Raw genomic sequence first — 26584 nt, 5'->3', positions numbered from 1 at the left:
TACAGTTGAAGGAACCCAACCTTGTTATACTTAAATATATTTGATTCTTCTTAGTCTACTAATGTGTTCCCTGCAACTGGAGTATTCTGTCTAGAGCGCACAACTGCATGAGCTTGTATTTTGGGTTAAGCTGTGTTGCTTTGACATTGTGGAAAATAGAATGATAGACACAAAATGTATTTGCCTTTACATGTTATTATCAATCTAAATGAATCTACTGCGAAATATAGGAGCTTGTTAAACCTCAAACATGAGATTTTACTGGGACGGCATGTTCTTTATTTATTACAGTTTGTTCATTTATTTGTCATTCTTGTTTTATTTAAATAGCCTACCCTTTACTGTGTCAGTAATTACTGTGCTGCTAATTCCTGATTTGGGAGTGATTTGTTTGTCAGAAAAATGTTAGGCCTTATTAACCCTCTGGGGTCTGAGGATTTTTGGGGCCCTGGAGAAGTTTTGACATGCTCTGACATTTGTGCTTTTTTCAGTTGTAAACATATTAATGACAAAAGTGTCATTACACTGTATTCAGCACAAACTAGGCTGCAATAATATGTGAAGAACATGTATGTACATGTTTGTGTTTTTGAAGGAATAATGTTTATGTGTGGTTATTGAAAAAACAAAAAACTTAAGTCACTGAAATAAGGACAAAAAAAAATTAAATCTGTGTTCACAAGACTTCTGGGTATTGGAGGTTGTAGACTAGAGTTTTTGCTTCAAAATGATGTAATAAATTATCCTGCCTACTCTTTCATATAAAACAATATATTGATTTAGATTTTGTAAGACACTTTTTGTCAAGAAACACAGTATGCGTGAAGGCGTGAATCTTGATGAATAATGCTGTGATTCACACCTGAGAAGACAAAAGATCTGCATAATGAGACGCATAATGAGCTCTTTCAGTCAGGTAGGCTGTGAAAAAACCCTCTGTGATCATGCTGATAAGAGGATTAATGTCCACTCTTGACAAAAAAAAACATGATTTTTGTGATCTCATGCATGCACGTATTATTGCACATCATGTGAAGAAAATTTTGTATAGGCCTATGTTAAATTACAGTACCAGTCAAAAGATTGAACGCATTACTAATGTTTTAAAAAGAAGTCTCAAGTCTCTAACGAAATAATGGTTTTCTATTTTAATATTTTTTATTTGGTTAGAGACTTAAGACTTCTTTTAAAAAAATCTTTTGACTGGTACTGTATGGCAATGATAATATCAGCTACTCTTTATGTACTTTATGTAATCTTAAAAGCGTCTAACGTGAGTTTGAACATAATTCTGTGTTCACAGCTTTTTAGCTGTAATGAAAACATCACTGGCTAATTCACCTCAGATCTTGTGTCTGGTGTGGAGAGTCAGATTACTTGTTGCTGGAATCTTATCGCATCGCATCTGGTTAGGACATGGGGTTACTCGTTCTCTCTCCTCAACATTATAGCTACGCTCCCTAATTCTGATTGGTTACGCGATTGTTGTTGGTGTCGGCGGACTAACTTCTAAACAGTGATTTTCAAAATCTACTTACTCCACCTTGAAGTTCTTACTACAGAAACATGGGATTTGTCAATAATGTTTTTAAAATAATAATTGAAGATCAATGATCCTCATTCATAGAAAGTTTCAGGGACATTACTTTCATTAATTATAACATTGATTATAACTTACATTCATTAATTTATTAAAAGGCATCAAAGTAATGATAATATTTTGTAGCGTTTGTCTAGTTTCTGCTATTACATCAGGGCTCACTGTTATGCATATATGTATATTTCTTTGGATTATTTTGATGTACTGGAAATAATTCTTTTTTTTTCCATTTTAGATATGATTAAAGAGGAGGAGGAGAGTAAAGAACTGAGTGAAGTGGAGGAGAAACATCATGTCAAACCTGGAGAAAAACCAACCTGCACTCAGTGTGGAAACGGCTTCACAACCAAACAACATCTTGAGCTTCACATGAGAATTCATACTGGTGAGAAGCCGTTCACATGCGATCAGTGTGGAAAGAGCTTGTATTTTGGGTTAAGCTGTGTTTCTTTGACATTGTGGTAAATAGAATAAAAGAAACAAAATTTATTAGCCTTTTTACTAGAGATGCACCGATCGATCGGCCATTGATCGATTTCCCTCATGATCGGCACTCGGCTGATCAGTCTCACTTCTTACCGATTCTTACTATAAGTGGAGCGAACAAGCCACGCTCAGTCTCAAACAGAGACAGAAGTCAAACAGAGTCACAAGTACCAAAATAAGTGCCTTGCTGCGCTTAAACTGTCAAACACATACAAAAATATGTCAAAACCAGCGGCACAGGCAATCTTGGCAAGTATTCAGATGAACAGTCAGTTTTGAATCGTTAAATAGCTAAGAAAGTGAACCCATGTCGTGTGTAACAGTATTGGGTCCGTTGAACACAGTTCATAAACTCTTAAAGGGACAGCAGTCCAATATTCCTGCTGCTGTCTGTCATGTTAATCAAAGAACAAAAGACAAAGAAAATCACTTTCTCCTCTTGACTGAATATGTTTTATAACTTCAATGGTAAGAATTGATCTGTATTAATATTTACAATTAAGACTGAATATGTTATTTTACATTTGATTACTACAATTTCTGTAGTATTTGTTACCTGAATAAAAACCAGTTAACCTGAAAAACTTAGTTTCATAGCTCTCTTTATTCTGTTGCATTTATTTGAGCTTTTTATATTTTATTACTGACTTTTACTTGTGTTTTTTTTTTTTTTTTATGAAAATAAAACTTTGCATTAAAGAAAAGTAGATTTTGTTTGTATATGTTGTCAATTATAGTTCTTAGAAAGAAAACCGGAATCTGCAAAAATCGGTATCGCCAGATCACATTAACAATAAATCAGAATCAGCCAAGAAAATTTCAATCGGTGCATCTCTACTTTTTACCCATTATTATCAATCTAAACTTATATACTGAAAAATATAGGAGCTTGTTAACTCTCTGGAGTCGGGAAACGCGCCGGTGCGTTTTGCAGGATTTTTTTCACATTGCATCAAAACAGACTTAAAATACTCCATCGTTTTTTGTCATAGAGACATAAGTAATATATCAACTGAAACTATAGAATGTCTTCTTTTATTTGTGTACACTCGGTGTAAACAAAATGTTGTGCTTTTTGCAAAATAAAGAAAACTAACATGATGCGTGATCTCTCATCTCCCTCTGAACGAAGTCCAATCTGATAGTTCTCAGAAAATGAACTGTAATTTAGTGAATACTAATGACACAAAAATGAGACTTATGTCTAAAGAAACATTGAAATGTCAGGTTTTAAATCATGTAAGTAAAATCGAAAACGAAAATTCTCTGTTTATGTAATCTGAATGAAAATTGACACGTCAAACATTCGTGATTCAGCTCATTATGCGCTAATTCAGCTCATTATCCGCCCACAGAGTGAGCGCTATTCAGACGCAAAATCTGAGGCAATACATGTATACATCGTCGCAATCGTGTATTTATTATCTTCAAAAGTGTCTATCTGCATGTTATAGCAATACAATATATACAATATAGCAATATATACAAGATATCCCAGAAGGGTATTGGAGGTTGTAGACTAGAGTTTTGCTTCAAAATGGTGTAAAAATTATCCTGCCTACTCGTTCATATAAAACAATAGAGAGATTTAAATTTTCTAAGACATTTTTTTGTCAAGAGAAACGGTATGCGTGGAGGCGTGAATCTTCATGAATAATGCTGTGATTCACACCTGAGAAGACAAAAGATCCGCATAATGAGACGAATAATGAGCTCTTTCAGTCAGGTAGGCTGTGAAAAAACCCTCTGTGATCATGCTGATAAGAGGATTAATGTCCACTCTTGACAAAAAAACATGATTTTTGTGATCTCATGCATGCACGTATTATTGCACATCATGTGAAGAAAATTTTGTATAGGCCTATGTTAAATTACAGTACCAGTCAAAAGATTGAACACATTGCCATTATGTTTTTAAAAGAAGTCTCAAGTCTCTAACCAAATAATGGTTTTCTATTTTAATATACTTTAAAATATAATGTATTTCTGTGATGCAAAGTGTCTGAACATTCCTACCTCTACGGCATTTCATATAGGCTACTATATTTGTTGTATTATATAGCCTAAATGTTAATGTGCAGTTGACAAACTATACATCATTAAAAAGATCTAAGACTCAAGCTTCACATTTTGACTCTTAAAATCTTATATTGACCGTAATTTCTTAATATGCTTAAAAGCATGCACATTTGGAGAAATATTGATGGATTCTCATATGTTTGTCAATTTTTTATACAGAGAATTAATATTTATTCAATTTTATTGTCATAACTATGAGCGCTGGAAACTGTGTTTTCAATTCATACTTGCAGCCTGAGGGCGCTCTGTGCACCTTTAGTCTACAAATTACTCTAAAGAAGACCAAGCATACCATGTGACTTTCCAGGAACTAACAGAGGCTTCCAGAGATCGTTAACCATGGCTATAACATGCAGATAGACACTTTTTAAGACAATAAATACACTTTTGCGACAATGTATACATGTATTGCCTCAGAATTTGCGTCTGAATAGCGCTCACTCTGTGGCTGTGGCCGCATTAGCGGATAATGAGCTGAATCACAGGCGTCTGACATGGCTCTTTTTTCATATAGATTACATAAACAGAGAATTTTTGTTTTTTGATTTGACTTACATGATTTAAAACTTGATATTTCAACGTTTCTTTGGACATAAGTCTAATTTTTTTGTGATTAGTATTCACTAAGTTACAGTTCATTTTCTGAGAACTATCAGATTGGACTTTGTTCAGAGAGAGACGACAGATCACGCATCATGTTAGGTTTCTTTATTTTGCAAAAAGCACAATATTTTGTTTTTACTCTGAGTGTACACAAATAAAAGAAGATATTTCACAAATTAAAATGGTGTATAACTCTTAATTGTATGTGCAACATTGACTGAGTATTTTGAGTCTCTTTCACACTGGTAAGAAAAAAACCGAGGTGGTATCGCCAGCGATATCTCCAACTCCAGAGTGTTAAACTTTAGCTGATAACAGAGTATCCTTGCCTTTACCCCAGCAGTCTCTCTCTTACTGCACAAATAATCTTTTCACCAGCCTCACAAGACTGTAACTTATACTTTGAGCATTTTTAAAGTATCTTTAGGTTAAATGCTGAATTCACTTAACTTTCTCTTCAATCTGCAAAAGTGGTCTTCATCTTTCATCACCCATCATGCCTTGGAATTATCCTCTGCCATGTCTAATGACCTGCAGGAGTGAAACTATGATAGAGACATATTAGCTCAAAATCAACACAGCCTCATGAATTCAGAGATTCATCATAATGCTGAATCCTAAACTTCTATACAGTTCTTGCCAATAGGGCAACTAACATCATGTTAATAAATTTTGCTATGGTCTCCCCAGAAATTATGGACAATCACCTCATGGTCTCAGTCGGCTCTTGAAAGCTCATTATCATCGGCTCTTTATCAATAATCTTCTTCTCCTCAGGGTCTTGTCCCCTGGCATAGTTGCTTGTCACATATATAGAATATAGAGGAACATTTTTGGGGCAGAGTGCTGTACCTTCTCACAGGTCATCCCCCCTTAATGATGCTGCTGGCCTCACAGACATCCGCTCCACTCTCATACCCATCTCACATAAAACACCACCATTCAGGGTAGATGCCCAGTGGCGGTGGTAACCCCCTGCCTTAGGTTGTCCCCTGTCTGGCCAAAGAGGATCTTACCCATCATTGAGAAATCACTTTGTGCACACTGGAACCCGCTCTTTCCCATCATGAAATCTTTGACAGTTTTCTTCAACAAAATCAGGTGTTTTCTGGAGCTTAGGAAACATCATTCAAGAGCCACCAGAGCCATTGGACTGCCTAATAGTTTTAAACAAAGGAGAAAGGTTAATGACAGCTGTATTTAATCACTAAAATCCATTAAACATCTTTAAAGCAGCAACATATCAGTGCTGAGATTATACTCAGTGAACTTATTACAACTGTCCATTCAGTGTAGTGTTCTGCTACATCTGTAACCGGAGCCATCAGCCCTGCACATGGTGGTGACAAAGATCAGACAAAAAAGTTACTGGTCATAGAATAAATTCATCAAAATATTCACTTTTATCATTCAAGGTCTGTATTACTAATTTCAAAGACCTCTTTATACTCATTAAGTTTTACTTTGACAAATTGCCAACTAATTGCCCTCTTCATGGCAGTCATGCCTTTTAACATCTCTGTGTCCATGATTTTCAACTGAGACACTGTGCTTCACTGACTTTAAATGAGAGAGACTCTGAGGAATTCAGGACTAGTACACTGCCTTTTTATAACATCAAACTTTATCTACTGTCTTTTAACTTTGGCCCAGCTTAAGACATACATTAAGACATACATTTTCAAATAAACAACTGTGTTTATATTTGTCTTTTACTCACACATCAGGGAATTTAGAAATAACACATTTCCAATCAGTTCGAGTCTCTGTTACAACTGGCAGTCTCATTTTTGCCATTTAAACCCCCTTCATTTTGACCATCAAAAACCAAACATCTAGTAAGGTCCTAAATCATTTTAGTTATTTTACACTATGATGGCGATGGCGCTCATCACATAAAAAAACATACTTAAAACTGTTCAAATATTTTTCCATAGTGAAACATTCTTTTAGAATTTTCATTTTCAAAACATTAATTTTTTGCTGTTATATTTCTTTCCATTATAGCCACTTATCCCGCAATCCTCTATCAAATAGTTAGTCTGCAGATGTAAACATATTATCAGTAAGTTACATTCCATCCTCCTTCCCTAAATGACAATTCTTCCTGCATCGACCTTCTTTCCCTTCTATCTGCTTACATTTCACACACACACCGCTTTCACACAACATACCCACTTCGCAATTCTCTTCAACTTATTCCCTTATGACCTTAAGTCTCCTTAATGTTACTTCTCTCAGAAAATTCATAATACTTGACTAATTTTCCTACATCTAGCATGCATTTTTGGCCATACAATTTTCTCCTTTAACAAAACACAGGTGTATCATATTCTGCAAGCTTTCTCTGGGATTTCCCCATATTGGCTCTCCCAAACTCTTGTGAATTTACCTTGTCGGTGCGCACCTAAATAATCTGTTGGACGTCTCCTACAGACCCGACTTTTCACCTAAAATCGGACAGGTTGAGCTTCCACTCCAGTGCCCTGACCCTGTTGTGCAACTTAAGACGTCTAAACTGTGTCACACAGCCTCAGTTTCAGGCTTCCCCTGAACCCACAAATTTTCTGTAGTCCCCTGACTACAGTTGGATTCCCCCGAAATTTGCTTTAGCTGTGTGATGGAGCCTAGATTTCCCTTCCAGAAACCTCCCGTTTGGAAACATCTTAACTGTGTCCTAATGTGATTCAATTTCCAGGAATGTTCACACAGCCTCAGTTTCAGGCTTTCCCTGAACCCACAAACTTTCTGTAGTCCTGACTACAGCTGGATTCCCCAGAAATTTGCTTTAGCTGTGTGATGCAGCTTAAATTTCCCTTCCAGAAATAACTGTTGTGTTTGCCCATGTGATCTCAATTCCCCTTAGAAATCCCTTGACCACAACCACAGAGTCAGCCAGACCAACCAATATGGTTTGTCCCGTATTTTCCAATCTTTAGCCCAATTCACCAAATCACAAATTTTCAATTTTTCCCATTTCCTAATCTTCCAAATTTTACTCTTAATCACTCTTAATCACAAAATTTCAAGAGTTGTGATGCCACCTGGGTTCGTTTACTGATTCCAGTGGTGTCCCCTTCTGGACCATGGTGGTCGGCTCCTCATCCCTGAATCTATTCGGGGTAGGGCTGAGACTCCTAAGTCCAGGATGATCATTCACCGTCCACTCTCGGGTCCAAAAGGCACATCCATGGAATCCCACTTCTGACACCAAATTGTTGTGGCAAAAAATCAACCGACTCTACTGCATAAGAGACAAACACATCTAATTGTCTTTCGAAAGTTTTTTTTTTTTTTTTTTTTCTGTCTTTTCACCATATTAGGAACATGTCTACCAATTCAGTGTTTTTCCACTTGTCACCCTAAGAATGCACTTCTTAAGCACTTCTGAGAAAAACAAAATCATTTAATCATGAGCATATAAGTAAAATCATATGGAAATTATACAGAAGCTCAAAATTTCCCCCCACACAGAATAACTTCCAAACAGTGTTTTTCAAAATCTACTTACTCCACCTTGAAGTTCTCAATACAGAAACATGAGATTTGTCAATAATGTTTTAAAAATAACAATTGATGATCAGTGACCATCATTCATAGAAAGTTTCAGGGACATTATTTAACATTCATTAATTTATAAAAAGGCATCAAAGTGATGATAATATTTTATAGCAGTTGTCTAGTTTCTGCTATTACATCAGGGCTCACTTTTATGTATATATGTATATTTCTCTCTTTGGATTATTTTGTTGTACTGAAAATGAACTTAATTATTTTTTCTTCCATTTTAGATATGATTAAAGAGGAGGAGGAAAGTGAAGAATTGAGTGAAGTGGAGGAGAAACATCATGTCAAACCTGGAGAAAAACCTTTGAGTTGCTCAAAGACTAAAAAGACATTTTTAAAGAAAAGAAGAACCAAGAAATCTTTCACCTGCACTCAGTGTGGAAAGAGTTTCACAACCAAACAGAGTCGTGATGTTCACATGAGAATCCACACTGGAGAGAGACCATTCACATGTGATCAGTGTGGAAAGAGTTTATTAACCAAACAGAGTCTTGATGTTCACATGAGAATCCACACTGGAGAGAGACCGTTCACATGTGGTCAGTGTGGAAAGAGTTTCACAACCAAACAAAGTCTTAATTTTCACATGAGAGTTCATACTGGTGAGAAGCCGTTCACATGCGATCAGTGTGGAAAGAGAATCTCAAGCAATCGTAATCTTGAGATTCACATGAGGATCCACACTGGAGAGAAGCCGTATGTATGCAGTCAATGTGGAAACAGTTTCACATCCAAACACAGTCTTGATGTTCACTTTAGAGTTCATACTGGAGAGAAGCCATTCACATGTGACCAGTGTGGAAAGAGCTTCTCAAACAATCGTAATCTTGAGATTCACATGAGGACCCACACCGGAGAGAAACCATTCGCATGTGATCAATGTGGCAAAACATTTATTGGGTCATCAAACCTGAAGAAACACCTGACAGTTCATACGAAGGAGAAGCCATATTCATGTTCTGTGTGTGGAAAGAGTTTTTCACGGCGGCAAAGTTTACAAAAACATCAGAAAATACATACTGATGTGAGAGAGTACATGTGCTTTGAGGGTGGGAAGACTTTTATTTCAGGGAGCGATTTTAAAAAACACCAGAGAATTCACACCGGAGAAAAACATTACAAGTGTTCAGACAACGACAAAAAAATTAGTCTTTCATCATCTCTGAAAACACACAAGAGGATCCACATGGGAGAAAAACATTACAAGTGTTCACACTGTGACAAGAGATTCAGTGATTCATCATCTCTGAAAAGACATGAGATGATCCACACGGGAGAAAAACATTACAAGTGTTCACACTGTGACAAGAGATTCAATGTGTCAGCAAATCTGAAAACACATGAGAGGATCCACACTGGAGAAAAACCTTACAAGTGTTCACACTGTGACATGAAATTCAATGTGTCATCAAATCTGAAAACACATGAGAGGATCCACACTGAAGAAAAACCTTACAAGTGTTCACACTGTGACAAGAGATTCAGTCTGTCATTATCTCTGAAAAGACATGAGAGGATCCACACAGGAGAAAAATATTTCAAGTGTTCACACTGTGACAAGAGATTCAGTCAGTCATCACATCTGAAAAGACATGAGATGATCCACATGGGAGAAAAACTTTACAAATGTTCATACTGTGACAAGAGATTCAATGTGTCAGCAAATCTGAAAACACATGAGAGGATCCACACTGGAGAAAAACATTTCAAGTGTTCACACTGTGACATGAGATTCAATGTGTCATCAAATCTGAAAACACATGAGAGGATCCACACTGGAGAAAAACCTTACAAGTGTTCACACTGTGACAAGAGATTCAGTCTGTCATCACATCTGAAAAGACATGAGAGGATCCACACAGGAGAAAAACATTTCAAGTGTTCACACTGTGACAAGAGATTCAGTGATTCATCATCTCTGAAAAGACATGAGAGGATCCACACGGGAGAAAAACATTTCAAGTGTTCACACTGTGACAAGAGATTCAATGTGTCAGCAAATCTGAAAACACATGAGAGGATCCACACTGGAGAAAAACATTTCAAGTGTTCACACTGTGACAAGAGATTCAGTGTGTCATCAAATCTGAAAACACATGAGAGGATCCACACTGGAGAAAAACATTACAAGTGTTCACACTGTGACATGAGATTCAGTGTGTCATCAAATCTGAAAACACATGAGAGGATCCACACTGGAGAAAAACATTACAAGTGTTCACACTGTGACAAGAGATTCAGTCTGTCATCGTCTCTGAAAAAACATGAGAGGATCCACAGCAGAGAGAAGCCACGTGTGTAAAACTGTAGAAACTGGAAAATAGGGTAACTCTCAGAGAAAAACAAAAGAAATTAACATTTTAACTCCTTGCAAAATTTTAATCCCCACCGAGACTCAAAGTTTGATTGTCTCTGTGTTTAAATAAAAGTGTTTTCTGATGAAATTTGTGCAAGTCATTGACTGAAATGCAGAAATATTGTAATATTGACTGAAATCATATAAGATAATTATATGTAGAGATACAATAATATCACTGCTGTAATATGAGGAATTAGGTGGAAAAATAAAGCTTGAAGAATAGGCACACAATTTCCCTAAAATCTGTATAAAATTTAAATAAACAAATAAATCTTGAGTAGTATATGATTCAGTTTAAGAACTTTAAATGATTTCTATATGAATACCAGTTATTTTATACTTATTATACCTACAAGTTGTATGTGTGCTCTTTAGTATGAAAGTGGCTATAATCAGTCTGATTTTGTATATGACATGTATTGAACTTATATGAAACACAGAATCTGGCCGATTTGAGTAAGGAAGATATATGGTTGCCGTATGAACCATACAGGTTTTCTTTTTGTTTGTTTTTTTCATATGGGAGCACAGTAGAGGAACTACACACACACACACACACACACACACACACACACACACACACAAACAAAAAAAAAACACCACCAATATAGTAACCATGTTATGTTCGGTTACAACATCTTGGATTATTCAGAATTTATTAGTGACAATGGATTTATAATATTCTTAATATATAAAATTCAAGTTATTTATAATATTCAAGTTATAATAACTTGGTAGAGCATCAGTTCCTCTTTAACATGCTTAAGAAATTAGATTTTTTTCTTTTCTGCAGTTGTTAAAACTCTAAAATAATAATAATAAAAATGGCAACAGTTCTATTAAGTTATCAAACAGTACTTCTCCTAGATTCGATACTACAAGAGGAATTAGGCAAGGGTGTCCTCTCTCTCCATGTCTCTTTTTATTAGTGAGTCAGCTTCTTTCCTCTCATATCAAATCAAGTCCTATGAAGGGTATCACTATTGATGATAGAGAGATAAAAATAACCCAACTAGCCGATGACATTACACTGTTCATTCAAAATGAAAAAATGAAGGTTTCTGTAGCTATTGAATTATTCAGTGAATTTTTAAGGGCATCTGGTGTATACTTGAATCTAGCTAATTGTTAGCTTATGGCCATCAAGGAATTTTCTTAAACATCTTATTATGGTATCCCCTTAAAAAAGTATTTAGTATTTAGGAATAACCATTACTAAAGATCAGCATAGGAGACGTTCTCTGAATTTCAGTTATATTATTATATATATTATGTTCTAATTACAAAGGCTGAGGGTGTCTCTGGCTTAGTCAGATCATCAGAAATCCTTACTCCATCTGGAATTTTATCCCCTCCCATATCCTTTCAAACCTGGGTAATATACATTTTTTTAATATTCAACAATGGTCCCCATCTACTATAATAAATTCTTATGTAGGTGATATTTGTTTTTCTCTTAATTCACAAAACAGATCTATAAGAGCATTATTTCAAAGAAACATTGTATCTTTGCCTTATATTTTCAAACATTTTAAAAGGTCTGGCTTATACCTAATATTTAATTACAAACAAAGTCAAAGAGGTATCATTCAATAGGATTCACCCAGTGAAGCATTACCTTGTAAAAGTTATATTGATGTTAAATGCACTTTCTGTGACAACTGCCCTGAAACTGTGATTCATATGTTCATCTAAGACCATTTTGGCAAAATATTTGTGATTTTATGGCAAAAAACTATTGATGACCAATCTGTGCTGTTATGGAAAGATGTAGTATTTGGTCATATGGAGGACTGTAGAAACAAAAGCAGTGGGTTACAGCTGATCTTGGACCTGCGAGTTTTGAATCGGAGCCTTCACAAGCTACCGTTCAAAATGCTCACGCAGAAATGCATTTTCAAATGCATCCTTCCCCAAGATCGGTTTGCAGCGATCGACCTGAAGGACGCGTACTTTCATGTCTCAATTCTACCTCGACACAAGCTGTTCCTGCTCTTTGCGTTCAAGGGTCGAGCATATCAGTACAAGGTCCTACCCTTTGGGCTGGCCCTGTCTCCCCACGTCTTCACGGAAGTCATGGAGGGAGCCCTTGTTCCCATGAGAGAACAGATTGTACACATTCTCAACTGTCTCGACGACTGGCTTATTCTAGCGCAGTCTCGGGATCAGTTGTGCGAACACATGGACCTGGTGCTCAGTCACCTCAGCCAGTTGGGCCTTCAGGTCAACTGGTAAAAAAAGCAAACTCTCCCCTGTGCAGAGGATCTCTTTTCTCGGTATGGAGTTGGATTCGGTTAAACAGACAGCACGCCTCACAGAAGAACGTGCTCAGTCAGTGTTGAACTGCTTGAATACGTTCAAAGGCAGGACAGCGGTCCCACTGAAATTTTCTCAGAGGCTCCTGGGGCATATGGCAGCCGCAGCAACAGTAACCCCGCTCGGTTTGCTTCATATGAGACCGCTTTCAGCACTGGCTTCACGGCCGAATCCCAAGATGGGCGTGGCAACGCGGTACGTTCCAAGTGACAGTCACTCCAGAATGCCGCCAAACCTTAAGTCCGTGGTCAGACCCCTTGTTTCTTTGGGCAGGAATGCCCCTAGAGCAGGTGGCCCGGCATGCTGTGGTGTTCACAGATGCCTCTTCCACCGACTGGGGGGCCACGTACAACGGGCATGCAGTATCAGGGGTTTGGACGGGCCCCCAACTGCATTGGCACATCAACTGCCTCGAGTTACTAGCAGTACGCCTTTCCCTGAGCCACCTGAAAGGGCCGTTACGGGGCAAGCATGTGCTGGTCCACACGGACAACACTGCGACTGTTGCGTACATCAACCGTCAAGGTGGTCTACGCTTCTGTCGCATGTCGCAACTCACCCGCCATCTCCTCCTTTGGAGTCAGAAGCATCTGAGGCATTCATGTTCCTGGTGTGCTCAACCGTGTGGCCGACGAGCTCTCACGAGCTGTGCTGCCAGGAGAATGGCGACTCCATCCCCAGATGTTCCAGCTGATTTGGAGAGTTCGGAGAGGCTCAGGTAGACCTGTTTGCCTCGCCAGAGACCTCTCACTGCCAGCTGTTTTACTCCTTGTCTGAGAGAACACTTGGGACAGATGCACTGGCACACAGCTGGCCCCGGGGCTTTTGCAAATGGGCGTTTCCCCCAGTGAGCCTACTTGCACAGACCTATTGGCCCAACCGAACCTGGTTCCCGGAACTCTCGCTCCTTGCGACAGCTGCTCCCTGGCGCATTCCTCTGAGGAAAGACCTTCTTTCTCAAAAAAGGGGCACTCTTTGGCACCCACGTCCAGAACTCTGGAAACTCCATGTCTGGACCCTGGACGGAACACAGAGGTTCTAGGTGACTTACCCCCTGAGGTACTTAACTCAAAGGGAGCATTTTGGAGTGCTCGAAGCACCAGAGCAAGGTCCCAAGAGGGTATGGATAGGGGTCAAGGAGGATGCAGTATCAGGATGCAGTATGATGCAAGCGCTGTCCCTGGGGGAGGCAGACTCAGCCCTGGCTTTGCTCTGTCCAGTTCGCGCTTTGCGACTGTAGACATAGACAGAACTCAAAGCTTCAAGACCTCAGACCAGCTCTTTGTCTTTTATGGTGGCCAGCAGAAGGGAAAGGCTGGCTCCAAGCAGAGGATGGCCCACTGGGTAGTGGATGCCATCGCCTTGGCTTACCAAGCTCATGGCGTGCCCTGCCCACTCAGATTGCATGCTCACTCCACGAGAGGTGTTGCATCCTCCTGGACGCTGGCTCGTGGCGCCTCGCTGACAGACATTTGTAGAGCTGCGGGCTGCGCTTTGGTAGGGATTCCTATTCATTGGTCTGTCCGACGTACGTCGAACGTGACCGACTGAATGGGAACATCTCGGTTACAAAGGTAACCCTCGTTCCTGGAAGGAGGGAATGGAGACGTACGTCCTGTCGCCACAGTCGCTGTACCCTGCTGATGTTGCCGCCTATCCGGTTCGGCTCCTCAGCGAAAACTGTATTTTTCAATATTTTTATGTAAATTAAAAAGGGGTAAGAATGGGGTAATGAAAAATAATCTTGTTTCTGTTTGGGACAGAAACACGAAACAAGATTTCAAACACATGCTCGTACCTATCCATAGTGGAGAATAGATGTTGAAGAAGAAACATCAGAGTTCTTATTGCATTATAACCGGATGTGCCAATAGTGATTGAAACCATTTACAACCAGCCAAATTAAGGGGACTCAAATTAGGGGCTCTATGTAGGAATGACACCCAGTGTTCAAAATAGGTACTGCAGTCCAAATTCAAAATATTGTTTGGCCCTCCCCCTCGTTCAAAGACGTGGGTTGCCAGCAACAATAGGGAGCGCAATTCACAATGAAAGCTGAGGAGACTTACACACTGTAAGCTGATGAGTTGATTTATCTGTATTTTAATATGTTGTTGTTCATAGAGATATTTAGATGGATTCAGAGGCTTTTTAGGTCAAGTATAATCTGCGATTCTCTGACCCAGTTTGTTTGTTGGTTTCCATGGTTGCAATACGCAGTGTTTTCCACCAACTGGCAACCTTGCGCCATTCCCTCTCGGCTCTCGCCCACCCTGCTCGTCACACATTTATTTCCCTTTGCCCCTCTTCCCCCATCTCTTCTCTCCTCACCTCATGCTGAGATCACCTGAAATTCACCCAAAAGTCTATAAGGTTTAATTTGGACAGTTATCATACAACAATATACATGTTTGGTATCATTTGAAATGTCTCAGTGCGACTGGTAAAAAGGTCTCATTAGCACAGAGGTGAAATCAAAGGTAAGGTTGTAAGAGTTTAGAGATATTTTGCTTTCTGTGGAGGGTGGATACTCTGCCAATTGGTCTTTCATGCAAATTGTTCCCTTGTTTCCCCAAAGGTGTAAACTACCCAAGTCTGGGACCTTGATTAATGCAAATTCCCATCATTAGCTCATGATTCCATTTGAAAGAAGTTTCTGTCATGGTCTGAGTATTTAAAGAGATGTTGGAGGAGACTCGAGGTGTGAATCTGTGGCCAGATCAGCCCATAACGCTCAGTGTCCTCCAGACATTCATTATGTATTTTCCAAATGTCAGGTGTGCATCTTTTACTGTCATTTCTGAGCATTTGATGTTTTGTATTGATCATTTTTGAATTGATTTTGTAAATTGTATAACTAATAATAAATAATTACATTTACATTTATTCTGACTTACTCTGAAATTATTGACTCTAGTAGATAACGTTACATCCATTGTTACTGCAAATCTGCATCAGGTTAGTAACAGACTAAAGTCCAGGCCCGTATGTATAAAACTACTCAGAATTGCTCTTAAGAATAGTCTTAAGGTTTGACTTAAGTGTTAAACATTTCTTAGTTACAAGTAGGATTTTTCTAATAGTAGGAGACTTTAATAAAGAAGCTAAAAGCAACTTTTAGTAAAGTCTAAGACTGATTCTTAAGTGTTGTGAACTGGGGACTACAATGATGTCAACTCAAAATGGCCGCCCTCAAACTCTGAATCAGCCAGTAGTGAGCCTGCAAGGGTGAAATCACAGCAGTACAACACCAATCATTTAATGAAATTATTAAGAAAATAATTTAAAAAGACACTGGCTACGTTTACATGTACCCAAATAATCCATTTGTAATCGGATTGATGGCTCAATCGGATTGAAAAACTTTCATGTTAACACCTTAATTGATCCGATTGAGTTTGATCCGAATTAAATTTCGGATCTTATCCGATCCAACAGCAAAAAAAAAAATACAAAAAAAAAATAAACGCTTGAATCTGACTACATTAACAATCGTATTCAGAAGTCTCTGGGGCACATACGCAGTCTAATGTTGACACGCATTACGCAGTGCGCAAGTTCACGTTCACGTCTTTAGTTGTAAAGATGTATGCCAACAGGCAGTGGCGTAGCTGTATCCCTTCTTCATAATATTGGAAATCTTTCCGTTCTAAAACAAGAAGGAGCCAATGGATATCACATAAGAAGCAATGTGCAAACTTTGCGCAATAGTTATGCTGGTAAAAAAAAACTCAACCTCGGTCAGTATTCAAGTGAAGTGAGGTGAAGGAGGTTCACAGATGGTCCGTGGTGTAGCCACGCCACTGAGGGGAGGTACAAATTGCACCATGGGACAGATGGGAAACGAAGATGACTAGGTGGACAGACTGACTGAGGACTGATGAGGAACCTGGAGAACCGAACAAAATTCCACAAAAAACAGAGCATAGTTGATGACAGTTTGAAGTGGTGGTGGGAGAGGGAGGCTGAGCAGGGTTCGAACAAGACTGAAGATGGAATTTCTGATTAGATGAGAGGGCACAGGGAATTTATCTCTCCACACATTACAAAATCAAAACTGTCCATAAGGTCCAGTAGGTATTTAGTCTCAGTGGTGGAGGGTTGGGCATGACTCGCTTCCATCCCCTTGAACTCGATGAGTACTCCCACAGCGATGGACTCTGTTGCCGGCTTCACTCTTCAAGCTGCTTCGGCTCCGGGGTGATGGTGTGCTCTGTCTTCCCCTCCTCGGGTTCAGGCTCACTTGTTGCGGCGGGCGGAAGCTTCCAGTCTTTTGGGGGCTCAGGCACTGTTGATCAGGGTGGTGATGGGCTAGGCTCTGGGTTCGACAGAAGTTTGGACCGGGGGTACACGCTTTCCAGACACTTGAGGACAGCGTCCCTCCAGCAAAGTCCTTGTGTGTCTGGAAGGTCAACAGGGTGGTAGAAGTTATCGTATAGTGTTCTGAGGGTCTTGTCATCATAAAGGGAGAAAACGGCAAGACAGCAGAATTCCACAGTGTAGTCCATGAAGTTAAGACCCTCCTGGGCCAAAGCAGTGAACTGTGCTGCTAAAACCATTTCTGGTCCGGTCTTCTGTTACGTATGTGTGTAGGTAGGCAGATCAGGATGAAGATAAATGGTACCTTGACCTTGACCTTGAAGACGAATACATGATATACAGTGATATACAGACGATAATGAGGGTAACACAGCTGAACGTGATGACAAATCATACAGGTGCATCTCAATAAATTAGAATATCACGAAAAAGTTTTTTTTTTTTCTTTAATTCAAAAATTAAAACTTAAATATATTATAGATTTATTAGACATAAAGTCAAATATTTCCAGACTTTTTTGTTTTCATTTTGATGATTACAGCTTGTTACTCATCAAAATAAAAAAAAATCAGTATCTCAAATTGTTCGAATATTAATTTCAAGTTCTATTAAATTACCATTCTCAGGGTATAAATACTGGGTTTTGGTCTGTAATCTCAACAGCAGTCATGGGGAAGACAGTTGTCCAGTTGTCCAGAAGATGATCATCAAGACCCTCTACAAAGAGGGTAAGCCACAGAGGGTCACTGCTGAAAGAGCTGGCTGTTCGCAGAGTGCTGTGCCAAAGCATATTCATGGAAAGCTGACTGGAAGGAAAAAGTGTGGTAGGAAAAGGTGTACTATGCACTCAATACTTACAAAAGGTGTAAGTATTGAGTGCATAGAAATGAACATACAACATTTTTATTGATCTTATGAAGTATTCTAATTTATTATCAGATCAGGTCCTCCCATTGCAGTCACATCATCAGTGATGCTCCTCCCACACTTAGTTTCACAGTCAATGAAGCTCCTCCCACTGTAATTCCCCAATAAATGCTGGAATATTCCAATCAGACGAGCATCAGAGCATCAGGAAGAGCTGAAATCTGCAAAGACTGAGTTTATTAAAGAGGACAGTGAGAACATGAGTGATCCAGAACCCTGCAGAATGAAACACACTGAAGATACTGAAGAACAAAGAGGTTGGTGTTTATTCTTCATTCATTCATGATGCTGAACAACATTCATGTTAGAAAGATTCAAAAACACTTTAGCATATTTAGAGAAACAGTTGAACTGAAATAGTACAAATGTTTGTTTGTTTTCAAAAAATGGTCAGTAAAGCGAGGTTTGAGAAACTTTCATATTAATTGTCAACATCAGGTCAAACTAAATATTAACCTGCAGGAGGACATTGGCGCACTAATTTTTTCTTTGTTTTAATGTTTTAAAGTTAGTTTTAATGTAAAAGATTGTAATTACCTCAATTAACTACATCATTAAAAAGGTCTAAGCCTCAAGCTTCAGTATTTGACTTCTGTTTTATTCTAAAAATCTTATAGTGACAGCAATGTCTTGATGTGTGTCAGGAGTTATGAAAATGAAACACCAAGTGAGTCGATATTTTAATATGAATAATGAACCTCAGCTGCATCCAATGATAAAAAATTAGTCGTCATGAAACTAATTGACTAAACAATGTCATGTGGCTTTTGGTTCAAAAGCGTGTACATTTGGAGAAATATTTATATATTCTCATATGTTTACGTCAAATTTCTATAGAGAGTATTTATTCAATTTTACTCTTAAATGTGGCGATGTGAGCATTATGAAGCACTAAACACTCTCATGTATTATGTCTGTTTCATTCATACTGGAAGCCAGAGGGCACCCTTGAGCAGAAAGTCAGAGGGTGAGACTTTCATTAATTATATGACAGAAATCCCTTTCATGACATCCACCGATAATAACATGCAGAAGGAGATTATCTGTGTTCTTCAAGCCATGTCAGGTAGAGTATATTAGAGTATATTTAGTATAATAGTGTATATTTATAACACAATGCTAATCAACACTGATAATTGACTTGCGTTAGAGTGAGTTTGGAGCAAAAACATGGTTTTAATCCCATAAATTGTCGTGTTTTGCATAGCTAACATGCTAGTTAGCCCTTATACAGCTGTTTGAATAGTAAAGCTCATTTGAATGTTTCTTTTATCAAGAAGGGAATTTGATGCAATTTCAAAGAAGGTGAAGTGAGAAGTTTAAACAAAAAAACGTGTGAATAGAGAGTCATCAGTAATTACAATAACGACAAAAGAATTATAATTAGAGCCATAACCAAGCCGGAGAGCTGTGAATGTGTGCAGGAGAGACTGAAACTGAATGGGACAGTTTGTGCCACAAAACAATAGAGACACTGAATAGATGCTTAGAGGATGACAATAAACATCAGTTAGCATTTTAGAGTTTCAAAATAAAATCACATGACCTGGTTTTAAAAACTGTATCAAGTAAATGAGCTTTCCAGAATGACTGACAAGGTTGTGAGCATAACTTAAGCAAAATCTGATTTATACTTACTGATAAAGTTGTAGTTATCATAAACCACAGAAGTTATTCATAGTTATGTAGACCAATAACTTTGATGAAAGTGATCAACACTGTACAGTTTAACTGAGACAATGGATTGAGATTATTTTCTTGTCCTCCCATCATGCTGTAGAAAGAGCCCAGATGGTGTCACTTCCTGCGTGTCACAATTTTAATAAATACTCTGTTTTTAAAAGGAGGAAAATCGTGTCAGAAGTTACAGGGTTGAGTGAAACATGTAGGACACATAATGCTAATAAAAATTATTAATTTAAAACTAGTTAAAGCAGCGAAATCTCTACAGACTCTGCAACGGTCGTCACTCTGCAGTGTCTTTTTTTACAAACATTAATTCAAAAATATACAATCTACTCCACCTTACTGCAGAAAGCATGTGTTCTTTTAGGTCAGCTGATGTATCAGTCTTCTGTTGGTCACAAACCTTCACATGGGCAATACCAAGTTTGCAAAGTTCGTACTTGCGTCCTTGGTAGTTCGGACTTGGCCAGTTCGACTCATGAGAACAGACTCCCGAGGACAGGAGGACACAAGTCCATGATCCTGCAAATGGTACTTGATAACGTCACTCAGCTCGCTCTGGCTGCTCCGGTTATCGCTGTATGTATATTTTAGCCATCGATAAAACGAAATGTGTTATAACAGACCAGTCTGCCTCTTTTAGTTTTATTTAATAAATCTTAAATATATTAATAGCCACACAAATGTGGTTTAGGCAATATCTTCGTATAGTATTTATAACAAAAGGAAATATAAATAACCCTGCCTTTTTTCGTTTACATTTCAAAAATATTAAACATATTAATATGTGGTTCAGGCAATATGTGCACACTCTGATTATCTTCACTGTAATAAAATAAAATAGGCCTATAACATAAAACACAACTGTCTCTTTTTGTTAAATGTCAGTTTTAATGATCAGTAATATTATAAAGGTATAAGAAGATATACAATAAGAAATAGACCAAACAATTCAGTAAAACATACAAAGCCAGTGCTTTAGTAGGATACAATGGTAAACATATAAAGCCTAAATATATAAAGTTATGAAACTTCACTTTGTCCTCAGCCAAAACGATTTGCCAGGGAACAAATAATAGATTCACGAGACTAAACCCTGCTGAAAAATCCAGCTAAAACCAGCCAAAGCTGGTCAGGCTGGTTTAAGCTGGATTTTTCAGCAGGGAAGATCGCCCGTTAGATATACAAAAGACAAATTATAACCACTACTGAGACATCAGAGCCAGCGACAAACGTCAGAAGGACTAGCCGAGGTAAGGCTGCTCTCGGCGGGGTACATGAGCGCTGAGAGCCCAGTGATTGCCTGGATCTCACAACTCCGACAACGTCAGATCAAATTTTCAAATAGGCACAATCTTTATCAATAAACCACAGATTTAAGCATTAAACCAGTACATTCTCGCCTGAAAAACTCTTAAAACAACATATCGTGACATAATAATGGTAACATGTTTAAATTAGGCGGGTTTTCTCCTTTACTATTGACGCTTGCTGGTTAGTGTGAGATGCATTCTGGGATACCTGGCTGTCTCAAGTCCGCACAAGTCACCTCTCGATGCATCCTCGATAAAAGAGGTGGATCAAGAACACATCCGGGGATTTGAACTGTACTTGGCTAGATGTGAACTTTGAATTGAAACAGTACTTGGGCAGCGACTGATGATCTTTCACAAGAACACAAGTACAGACAAGAACGCATATTGAGAATAGCTTTTGTGCAGCAAAAAAATGCTGGGCACTGAAAGTGTAAATTAACTTGCTGCCAATAGAGGCCTTTATAAAAACCTTTATAAACGATCTTTATCTTGATCTATAATGCGAGATGGGCGCCGCCATCTTAGTTTGCGCTGCAGTTCACAGAGTCCTGTCAGTCGGATTTACAGCAGGTGAATTCATCAGTTTCTCCCGAAATATATGCAAGTAAGTGGCTGGTGAACTGGAAGAATAATAGAGTAAACTTTATAGTTACTTAGGCCCATTATGTGTGTCTGATATGAATAAATGTCGGCAAATTATATTTGAATGGATTGTTATTGCTGCTTCCACTGATGTCTGACATCAGTGTGTATTTTATAAACTCTAAATGTATTGTTTTAATGGTGCTTATGTGTATTTAAATGCCTTAAAAGAAGCATTATGTGGCTGAAAACACTGCATTGCTTTGGTATATGACAAGAGCTGCGCGCGTCCGTCTCACAGCCAAAGCGCGAAAGTTTGAATTTGGCAGTTAAGTGACGTTGCTGAACGTTCGAAATCCCATATGTGGGACCGTACCGCTCAAAGGGTTAAATGCGAGATTCTGGAAGCAATCTAAATATGATTTAAAAAATCAGTATATGCGGGTAGCGGGTGAACACAGAGAGAATTTTAGGTAGGAGCGGGTGCGTGGGGAATAGAACCTTGCGGGAGCGGGACAAAAAAACGGTCCCACGCAGACCTACTCACCTTTATGTATGTATGTATATTTCTCTCTTTGGATTGTTTTGATGTACAGAAAAAGAAATTCTTTTTTCTTCCATTTTAGATATGATTAAAGAGGAGGAGGAGAGTGAGGAACTGAGTGAAGTGGAGGAGAAACATCATGTCAAACCTGGAGAAAAACCTTTGAGTTGCTCAAAGACTAAAAAGACATTTTTAAAGAAAAGAAGAGCCAAGAAATCTACAACCTGCACTCAGTGTGGGAAGAGTTTATCATCCAAACATCTTGAGCGTCACATGAGAGTTCATACTGGAGAGAAGCTGTTCACATGTGATCAGTGTGGAAAGAGATTCACAAACAATCAAAATCTTAAGGAACACATGAATATCCACACAGGAGTGAAGCCGTATGTATGCAGACAATGTGGAAACAATTTCACAGCCAAACGAAGTCTTGATGTTCACATGAGAGTTCACACTGGAGAGAAGCCGTTCAAGTGTGATCAGTGTGGGAAAGATTTCACAAACAATTATAGTCTTGAGATTCACATGAGGATCCACACTGGTGAGAAGCCATTCACATGTGATCAGTGTGGGAAAACAATGTGTACCTCATCAGACCTAAAGAAACACCTGAGAGTTCACACGAAGGAGAAGCCATATTTGTGTTCTGTGTGTGGAAAGAGTTTTTCACAGCTGCCAAATTTATATACACATCAGAAAATACATACTGGTGTGAGAGAGTACATGTGCTTTGAGTGTGAGAAGACTTTTACTACAGAGAAGGGTTTAAAACGGCACCAAATTATTCACACTGGAGAAAAACATTACAAGTGTTCATATTGTGAAAAGAGATTCAACCGGTCAACAAATCTGAAAACACATGAGAGGATCCACACTGGAGAAAAACATTATAAGTGTTCACAGTGCGACAAGAGATTCAGTCTGTCAGCATCTCTGAAAAGACATGAGAGGATCCACACTGGAGAAAAACCTTATATGTGTTCACACTGTGACAAGAGATTCAACCGGTCAACAAATCTGAAAACACATGAGAGGATCCACACTGGAGAAAAACATTACAAGTGTTCACACTGTGACAAGAGATTCAACCGGTCAGAATATCTGAAAACACACGAGAGGATCCACAGCAGAGAGAAGCTGCACACTTAAGTTAGGGCTGGACGATTATGACCTAAAATCTAAACCTCAATTAATTGAACATTTTACCTCGATTACGATTAATGAACGATTATTGTGTTTCTGGGTTTTGTTTTGTTTTTTGCCCACAGTTCACTTTCAAGGTTTGTACTGTAAATATGCTTGACTATTAAAGGTGGGATATTTTTTCCTATTGAAAGAGTACTCTGACATAACAGCTCACTTTCAGCAGTTATTGTATCTCTGTTTAGTAACATTTCTTACAGATTTCTGCTTGTTGTAAATCAGATAAAGATAAATTAGCTCACAGTACCAGTACGTAATGAGAGGGATTGCGTGTGTGAATTAGTCATACCGTCTTTATTAATTGTGAAGCTGTGGGTTGTAAACCCTAGTGAAAAAAAGTATACTTTATTGTATTTTAAATATATTCCCCTTTTCTATAGTACATTGCAAATATACTAACAAAAATGTACTATATCTGTAAATATATAAAAAGTATATTAGCATCATATTTTGACAATACAACTTTTAACACACTTTAAAATAATTGTACTTTAGTATATTTTCGAAAAATATACTTGAAGTGAAAATTCAGTTTATTTTTTAAAAGTGTATTTATTTGCACTTTATATAAAAATATATTTGAGGTATATTTTAACTGTGTGCTGAAAATGATCATTGTAACAATGCGCTGAAAGTATATTTAAAAAAATACATTATTTAATATCCTGAAGTTGTGGTGTATTTAAAGTTAAATTTGAGTATATTTTTTTTTAAGTTTACTTATTCATCCTTTGGAATTCATTTTATTAATAACTTATTAATTGCAATGTCTTCTGATCCATATCCTTTCCTTAGGAAGATGTGCTAGACACTGATTAATGTAACAAAAATACTATACTTATATATTTTCTATTGTATTGTGGAGTGATACAAATCCCTTCAATCGATTGGGATGTTTTCTTTTATTCTGGACAGCAAAGGCAGTGACTGTAACATCGAGCGTATTTTCAGTATTAATCACGTATTTATACCAATTTCATCAGGCTCCGAAAATTCTTCAAAAACAACTAAAAATGGCCTTCTCAGCTGCCATTGTTGCAACTCTTGCGTCATCAGAACGGGGGTGTTAAACGTACCACCGTTTCCGTTTAAAAAACGTTTTGCAACATTTTGTCGGGGCTTAATGCAGCCAAAGAGCTTAGAACCCACGAGCTTAGAACCCACTGATCATTTTTGGGTAACAATGGTGGCGCGGCCGCCATTTTGGGGTGAAAATTCTAACTGGACCAATCCTTCACTTCTTACGCACCCAAAATCGGCGAATTTCACTGCCAAATCAGAAGTGCAATAGAACAGTTTTTTTAAATTAATTCACCAGTAAATTGTATGGCTCCTACAGTAAATGTTGTATTGTCTTATATATGTTTTATTTTACCAGTTGTGGAATCCAACCATTCATCCATCTGAGGTAACGTAGTTAGCCTACTTTATTGAGTATTTCCATTTAATGCAACTGTACACATTTATTAATAGTAAATTAATAATTAATAAATTTAAGATCATCATGTTTGCAGCGAACAATATATTTCAGACCTAGTGGAGTAATAGTAATAATAGTATCTAGGTCTGAATTAAAATATATATATTGTACGTTTTAATAGATCACGCTACAAACATAATCTTATAATACATGATGCATTGCTGTGTCCGTTATCGCATAATTCCCACTTTTGGACACTTTTGCTTTAACGGACATTAGACAACACTGCAAAATCAAGCTGTTATATTCATATATTTATTGTTCAACATTCCCAATTTTTCTGATGCATGTCCTTAATTTAATTTCATATGTTGGTAATAATTCAGTGTTTATAAGCCTTTTAAAGAATTTTAACCCAAACTGGGGTGCGTTTCCCAAACAACGATGTAACTTGCTGCTGAACTACCATAGTACGATGCATCGTTCAACAAATCAACTAGCTAGTCACGACTGTTTCCCGAAACCGTATTGTCGCAAACTTGTCGTTCAACCATGTTGGTGAATGACGTCACGCAGGTGGTGAGTAATAACTTCTTTAAATGAATCCGTTTGAGATCGAATTAATGCTAGATTTTTTGCTATAAATTAAAGCTCGAGAGCTGTCATTATAACCACACAAGTTTGCGATGCAGTTTGCGAATGTTCGTTTGAACTCTGGTTTCGGGGAAACACCAAATCATTGAACTATGTAAGTAACGACGGAACTTGCGATATTAGTTGGCTAACAATGCTTTTGCGAAACGCACCCCTGACTTGGTTTCTAGAGAGCAAAGGTTTTGTGAAAAAAGTGGTAGACTTAAACACAAAGTGTGTAAAATAAACTGTTAAAAGGATTTGATGATCACTAGTGATAGTATTTTATTCTGTGTTGTCATCATTCAGGTTGGATTTCAGCTTTAATGTAAGTTTTTTTTTTTTTAACAAAGCAGCTGATATTGCCATAGAAACTAGTGGACTGCCGACTCTCTTTCACCCCAAAATGGCGGAAACGCAGGGCCGCTGCTGGGCGCCGGTGTTGCAATGGAACGTTCTATTGAGTGTTGCTTCTTGTTAGTGTATATTCTTCTTTGACGCAGCCCAGTTCTTCTTCTAACAAGAGGGGCAGACGATTCCAAGTGGAAATGACGTCACTCAAACATAAAACTCAATATATTATTTTAAAACAAAAATGAACAGTTTCCCCATACTCTTATAAGGATATAAACAGCAATATGTGCATAGAGACATGAAAATAAAATAGAAATATAATTCTGAGGGAATGACTTAAAGTTTGCTGGAATGGTCACAAAACTCAAAACACTACACAAGCAAACTTTGTTTTACAGTAAAGATAGTGATGGAGGTAGTTGGTTTTGATCATTTTAAACTCATCTGAAAATCAGAAACATTCAGAATATCACGCAGTATCTCTGAAATGGTGTGTGCTACTTTCTGTGACGTGGTGGAACTCAGCACAAACCTATAGCAAACCCACAAACACACAAGTGTAACCAAGAATTAATATAGAAAAGAGGAA

General features: G+C 38.0%; 1 protein-coding gene across 2 annotated transcripts in view; it reads left to right on the top strand.

The window, feature by feature from the left end:
• The window catches only part of LOC127509878 (gastrula zinc finger protein XlCGF52.1-like), a 298674-nt gene that overhangs the window by 1286 nt on the left and 270804 nt on the right, over window positions 1-26584 (top strand). The window contains exons 2-4 of one of the 2 annotated variants that reach the window (XM_051889086.1): window positions 1836-1985; window positions 6776-6833; window positions 8560-10779. In XM_051889086.1, coding sequence (XP_051745046.1) covers window positions 8562-10637 — 2076 coding nt within the window. In that variant the 5' untranslated portion in view covers window positions 1836-1985; window positions 6776-6833; window positions 8560-8561 and the 3' untranslated portion in view covers window positions 10638-10779. Of the gene's footprint in view, window positions 1-1835; window positions 1986-6775; window positions 6834-8559 lie in introns of those variants that run through there. The other variant, XM_051889085.1, reaches the window with a different exon arrangement.

Source organism: Ctenopharyngodon idella, chromosome 3 (genome assembly GCF_019924925.1).
Source record: "Ctenopharyngodon idella isolate HZGC_01 chromosome 3, HZGC01, whole genome shotgun sequence".
Lineage (NCBI taxonomy): Eukaryota > Metazoa > Chordata > Actinopteri > Cypriniformes > Xenocyprididae > Ctenopharyngodon > Ctenopharyngodon idella.
Note: the sequence above shows the minus strand (reverse complement) of the source record. Positions and strands in the feature narration are given on the sequence as shown.